General features: G+C 31.6%; 1 protein-coding gene across 2 annotated transcripts; it reads left to right on the plus strand.

Annotated features, from left to right (window-relative positions):
* LOC109325885 (protein ROOT PRIMORDIUM DEFECTIVE 1) lies at window positions 2,653-6,791 on the plus strand. 2 transcript variants are annotated; one of them, XM_019558486.1, is made up of 2 exons: window positions 2,653-4,354; window positions 6,306-6,791. In XM_019558486.1, the coding sequence occupies exon 1, from the start codon at window positions 2,758-2,760 to the stop codon at window positions 4,315-4,317; it is 1,560 nt and encodes a 519-aa protein (XP_019414031.1). In that variant the 5' UTR covers window positions 2,653-2,757; the 3' UTR covers window positions 4,318-4,354; window positions 6,306-6,791. The 2 variants fall into 2 exon arrangements, with proteins under 2 accessions (XP_019414031.1, XP_019414030.1); XM_019558485.1 differs by having other exon boundaries at window positions 6,388-6,791.

Here is a 7,273-nt window from a genome sequence, read left to right on the forward strand (position 1 = left end):
AAATTTATTATGGACTAAGTTGGTGCATACGAAAAACATGAATGACTCAAATGAGTAATTACTGTAAAATAAATTAAAGGAATGAAAATAATAGAAAAATGAACTTAAGGGTTTGTTTTTTAGGAGCTAGTTATATTATAATAGACAATAATGTTAGAACAAAGTAGATAAAAATTGAGTGTAATATTATGCACTACAAAGTGTAAAAATTTATACGCATTTAACATATCATTTATCATTCACTTATATTACTTTTACTTTGAAGTCAATAATAATTAAATATAAATGATGAATGATGTAGTGATAGTGTTAAAAATGTTTACACTTTTAGTTATATATATAAAAATAAAAAAATTATTATTAGATATTTGATGTGATCATATCATATAACCATTTAATAATCTAATAAAATATAAATAATATATATTTGAAAGAGAAAAAGGTCGGTCATGTTTAAACCACCTATCATTTTTGTATTATCGAGGGTATCTCGTCATTTTATGGACAATGAAATAATCTCTTTCATAGTGTATTATTTTTCCTTCAAACAAGTGTTGTTTTCGAGAATCAAATCATTGACCTTTTGGTCATCCTAAGTATCTAACAGAACCTTATATTGCTAGACCAACATCTTGCTAGTTAAAGTTCTTTCATTTATTTTAAACATATATTATATATGATATGCTTAGGTTAGAAACTATATGTATCAAATACATTGTCTAATGTGATACATTTAAAAAAATATAAATCAAAGAATCATAAGTTTAATGAGTATAATATTTATGCATTATCAGATTAAATATTTATATAGTCACTATATCAGCAAATATTCATTTTGATTACTTTTTTGAAGAGTAAATGATAATTAAGTATGAATAATAGATGATTTAATAACAATATATAAAACTCTTATATTGTTAACGCATATATATATATATATATATATATATATATATATATATATATATATATATATATATATATATATATATATATATATATATATATATATATATATATATATATATATATATATATATATATATATATATATATATAATATTTTTATGAAGGTTGATAAACAAATATTTGGATGATATAAAATATCATATATAAAAGATTTACATTAATAATCTTACAATGGTGTTCTAGTGGTGGTGGAAGATCACAATATATATATATAATGACCAAAATGTTAATGATTCGATTCCTCAGAGCAACATTTGTTGGAATAAACAATCACACACCCCAAAAGAAATTAATTTCACAACCAAAAAATAAAAGAGGAGAAAATATCATTGCTAGTACAAAAAACAATTATCATGCAAATCATGATCTAAGTCTAATAATATGTCATGAAATAATATAAAAAAGAGCAATAGAAGAATGGAGAATTAAATTCCATTTATTCATACAAATTTTACATTGCCATTTGAGCTCATTTATTTATAGAAAAATATCAAAGTTTAATCCGGAAGGATGTCTCATCTTAAGCTAAAATTATGATAAATATAAATCTAAGATAACAACGAAAAATATGATATTTATCTACTAAATATATATACATATTATGAATATAATATTTGTACAATCAATGTATTATCAACTAGGTGTGAGCATGAGCCGGATTAGGACATGTTAAGGCTTATCTTTACCTGACTCTAAATATTGGTTGAGTCATTTTTTTGAACTCAGACCCGACCCTAAACTCAAAGCTAACCCGACCCTAAATAGAAATCGGGTCAACTTTTAAACCAGACCCGACCTAGATCCGATTAAATATAGTGCATACTCATTTTAGATAAAGACTTCTCAATATTATTTATTATTATGAATATGTAGTTTGATATATAAAATGAAACATGTATATATATATATATATATATTATTTATCATGTATATATTATGAAAAAATTAAAGAATAAATGATACTTTCGACTAAAAATGTATCATTACTCTATACACATTTGAGTAGAAACACATACACGCATGACGAACGAGTGACCCTGGGATGGGACGAGTCGGGTCATGCTTGATCGGTACCCGACTCTAAATATTGACCGAGTCTATTTTTTAAACCCGAACTCGACCCTAGATCCGATCAGAGCCGATCATATTCGGACCCGATCATGATCGGGTCGTGTCGGATGAGCGGATAAGGCCGAGTCCTACTCACCCCTATTACCAACATTCATTTATATTACTTATACTTAAACAATCAATAATGATTAAATATAAATAATAAATTATATAATAAAAGTCTAAAAAGCTCTTACACTTCCATTACTTAAATTGTTCCCTCTTATTCACTAGCATTGGTGATTTTGTTCCTTTATGATATTCCATTACCAAGCAATAAATTCAATCTTCATAACTAATATAAAAATGTTGAAATAAAAAAAAGTTAAAAATAGTTGAATAAACACATATTGTGGTCCATAAAATTAAATCTAAATTAATCACAAAATATTAGAAATGAATTAAATTAATTATTTTTAACTTTTTTTTATAATCCCTAATAAGAATTATTTTGACTCACATAAATTATTTTTAAATGTTTATTATTTCTGATATCAAAATTGATGATTAAGACCAAAATGAATATTAACTCAAACTAATTTTAACACTCAATAATAAATTTGTTTGTTTTGCTCATTTGTGTAGAAAACCCTCCCAAAACCCTCTTCTCTCTTAAACCTCTCATTTCCTTATGCACATTCCGCCGCCGGTGACAGACAAACCATAACCACCACCAAAATGCGATTCACACTCCTCTTCTCCCGACACAACACCGCCACCTCCTCAACCCAAACCCACAGCCTCAACCACCTCCGAACCCTATTCGATGCCACGTCCTTCAAACTTGTCCGAGACCGCGGTCTCGACCACGCCGTCGAGAGGGAGAAGAATCTCCAACCACTCATCAGTCTCAAAAACCTAATCAAACTCGAACCTTCCAAGTCCCTCCCAATTTCCATCATCGCCGAAAACAGAGAAGCCTTGAAATTACCATTTCGCCCCATCGAGTTCGTCCGAAAGTACCCTACCGTTTTCGAGGAGGTCGTCCCGGTTTCCGGAACCTTCCAGCCTCACGTCCGCCTCACTAAAGATGCCTTAAATGTCGATGGCGACGAGAAATTAATGCACGAAAGCGATTCGTATAAGAAGCAGCTTGCAGATAGGATTTTGAAGCTTTTGATGATATCAAAAGTTCATAAGATTCCTTTAGGGATCATTGAGCACTTGAAATGGGACCTTGGTCTTCCTCAGGATTATGAAAAGAGTTTGATTCCTGAGTTTCCGGATTGTTTTCGTGTTGTTAGGGACAAAACGTGTGGGTTTAGGGGTAGGGATGATAAGGTTTTGGAATTGGTTTGTTGGAGCGACGAATTAGCGGTTTCGCTTATAGAGAAGAACTCGAAAGGGGGGGAATTGGTTTTCCCTGTGAAGTTTTCTAGTGGTTTTGAGATGGATAAGAAATATGAGAAGTGGTTGAATGAATGGAAGAGGTTGCCTTATGTGTCTCCTTATGAGGATGCATCTTATCTTTCGGCTTCGAGTGACGAATCGGATAGGTGGGCTGTTGGTGTATTGCATGAGATTCTTCATATTTTGGTCCCTAAGAAGACTGAGAAGGATAATTTACTTGTGCTTGGGGATTGGTTGGGTGTAAGGTCTAGGTTTAAGAAGGCACTGCTTCAGCATCCTGGTATATTCTATGTGTCTAATAAGATTGGAACATACACTGTGGTTTTGCGCGACGGTTACAAGAGAGGTTCATTGGTTCAACAACATCCTTTGATGCATTTGAGGAGTCAGTATGTTCACTTAATGAACACTGTTAAGGAAGATGTCAAGGGAAGTAAGGTGGTGCAAGGAAAAAAAGGGACAAAAGAGTCTAATGATAAAGACAAAGAAGACATCGAAGGGGGAGGAGTAGAGAATGACAAGAATGCTGTGGAGGAGAATGAAGGGGAGGGGCATGAGTCGTCTGAGGCCGAAGCTGAGGATGCTAGTGAGAGTGACTTTGATGACAATGAAGAGAAGTCTCGGAGACGTACCCGTAGAATTGGTGCCAATAGTGGGGGTAGAGAAGTTAGGAGATTGAAGTTAAATACAAAGAAGCCTTCGAGAGATTCTCGGAAAGAGAAATCAGGTGGCAAGTTTACTCAGAGGACAAAGGAGAAATATCCAGGTGAAATTTCAAAAAAAATACGAATGCTTGGTGGACATAATGATGCCGAGAGTTCACAGCCCAGATCAAGATCCCCTAGCAACTGGGGAAAGTTATTAAATAGCAAGTCAACCTCGGTTTAGTAAAGATTCAATTGTTTCTGGCAATTAACATAGGCAGGTAGATCTTCCTGCTTTTGATCTTTCCTTGTTATAATGCAAATTTACGATTAACATCTTAATGTTATCATACTCTTTGATCTTTTGACTGTATTCTTCTGCATGGGATCAAATAATTGTTCATTATATGCTTGCACTCATGTTGTAAAATGTAAATAGATTGTCATATGTTAAAAAGAGTGATATAAGCAGGACAAAGTTTATGGGGAAAATTACAAAATGTATTCTTGTTAAAAGTGTTGAGGTTAGCAAAATAATGATAGGAACCTCCTGATCATGATAAATTAGAAGTTTATTTAGGAGAAAGTTACATATTACGAGTATATTAGCAAAATATGTTGTATTGGGGTCTGAAAGGTATTTGTTTGTGTTGTAATAACTGCTATGTGGCATTTATGAGAAGTGTGGCTAGTATTGTGAGTCGTACATGAATCATTTATCCATTTTTCCGAATCATAAATTGTATCGTGAATCGTAAGATTCAGGATCAATAAATTAACATACTAAGATATGAGCCATATCGTAAGACTCATAACAACCCAATAACATTAAAAAAAACACAACTTCAAGTCATAAGACTCATTATAATTCACAATTCATATCATAAATAGAATAGCAAAATCACAACATTCTTTACCTTCAAATCATAAGATTCGTCAAAACAGAAGAATAACCAAAATGACAACAACTAAAGCACAAAAGGTTAGAAACGACTGAGTAAGAAACAATTCTGACTGTCCAACAACAACAAAGGAAAAAGAGATAGCGAAAGCCAAAGAATATGAAGAAAAGGTTCTGAATGGGTAAGAAACTGCTCAGGATTTTTAAGTTTTATCACTCGAGTGTTAGAGGGTGAGAGAAGTGAGCTGGGACGCTCAACATTTGTGTGTTGCTATTGTAAGTTTGGACAGAGAATACTCACTGTAGGAGACATATGTCTCTGGAACAGTAAGCCTTTGCTGTATTGTGTGTAGTAGTAGACTTATATGCATCTGAGCAGCAAGTTTATTTCTGTATATTGTGTAATTCCTGTGTTCTTCAATAAAACTATTCAATTTAAGGTTGGTGCTCTATAAAAAAAACCCTCAATTGGTTAAGCATGCTCATAGTGGTTAACTAATAATAACCTATTCAATTTATTAACCACTTGAGTGGTTAATTGTTCGTGAATTATAGAAATATCTTCCCTTGATTTCCTAGTATTAACCCTCCCAAGAAGAAAAAAGTAATAGACTGGTATTAGTTAAAAAGCTTAACATTAGATATAGTGATCTGTGATGAATGTATTTTTGTTACAACCCGTGGGTGTAAAATATCATAATTTTACTTAGATGTGGAATTCTAATAACACTGCCATGATGAATACATGCAGTGTTTGAGATTCAAATTTTGACCGATTTAATTGTATGATGACCGATATAATTGTTGTACCGTACCAGTATTGGAACCGGTTTACCGGTTTTCTGGTTGAATTTGCTTCTCATTCATTCTGCAACAGAGAAGATTCATGTGTATGTTTCGTAATGTATGGCAAAATAGCAAGGGGGACGGGTTGTGTTGTATCCTTAAATTCATCGGCTGTTTTATGGTTAGGGTTTATGTTCTAAAATGTTCCTTAACGATATGTTTGAGAGTTGGTTTTTAGAGGATGTCAAAGGGAAGGGAAGATATATTTTTCAATTTTAAAATAAGTTAGATACTGTTTTTAAAAATAAATAAGGAATAAAGTGATATATTCTTACAAAATTTATCTTATCATTTCCTTATTTATTTATTTATAAAAAAATCATATAACTTTTTTAATTTAAAATTGAAAAATATGCATTCCCTTTGGTTTCCACAAAACCCTCCATCTAAACAGATTGTAAGGAAGCCTTTCTTTTCACTTTCAAGCGGAAGTTTATTAGCAGCAGTTTTTCATATCTTAACTGTTCTCACACTTTGTTGCTTAGAGTTTGGCTGTTCGTAGTCATTGTTATGAGTGTAAGCAATAGATGTAAACAGCTGATCATCTGTTTCTTTATTGCTTTGCAGCCAGAGAAGCATGCTTTTAGAGGGCGAGCCTCGGCTCAACGGATAAGGTTCGCTACGGTGTGACTTGGAATTCATGACTTAATATCTTGGAAACAACTTCTAACTTCAACAGCATGACTGAGTACATTTACCCTCCTCAGACCCTACTAGGTAGGAGTTTTTTTTAGCCAGAGAAGCATGCGCCTGAGAAACCTCATTTTGATTGTTTTTTTTGGGTATGATTGATGACTTCCAAGAATATTTTGGAAGTTTATAAAATGCTGTATGAAGGTATCATTAAGGAGGAAAGCCCAACTTAGCTGGAGATCTATTTTTACGTTTAATTTGGACTTATTTTTAGAGAATAACACATGTTATTTACAATCAAGAGGGTTTTATGTGAAGCATTGTGATTATCCTTACAATGTTTCTTTTAAATTCTTAAATCATGTGAATATTTATTTTAATTCTAATCTCCCCTGTTATAAAATAGACACTTAAATTTGTTGCAAGTTTTCATCGTATTTTTTGTTTGTTATTGTAAAAAAGAAAAACTTACAACTAAAAAGAGATTCTCTATCATTTCAAGCACGATTCAAAACTAATATAATATATCAATCATACAATCATATTGTTGAAAAAATTAGTCATATAGGCTGATTTCATTTAAAATTACTTTTTATTTATTTAAAATTGAGCATATTGGTTAGTTTTTATTTAAAATTACTTTTTTTTTATGAAGATGACTTGGCCTTTACCAAAATGTTGTTATGTAGGATAAAACACAGAATAATTATCTTTGTTTGTACTTTTAAAATATAGTCTATTATCAAGCACACATTTTGTTTAATAAATGGTGTTATAAAATTATTTATCACATTCTTTATTATTTTTTTAATATTAATGT

Source organism: Lupinus angustifolius, chromosome LG13 (assembly GCF_001865875.1).
Source record: "Lupinus angustifolius cultivar Tanjil chromosome LG13, LupAngTanjil_v1.0, whole genome shotgun sequence".
NCBI classification, from domain to species: domain Eukaryota; kingdom Viridiplantae; phylum Streptophyta; class Magnoliopsida; order Fabales; family Fabaceae; genus Lupinus; species Lupinus angustifolius.

Coding starts and splice junctions, on each gene's coding strand:
- LOC109325885 (XM_019558486.1), top strand. CDS start 2,758: ATGCGATTCACACTCCTCTTCTCCCGACACAACACCGCCACCTCCTCA.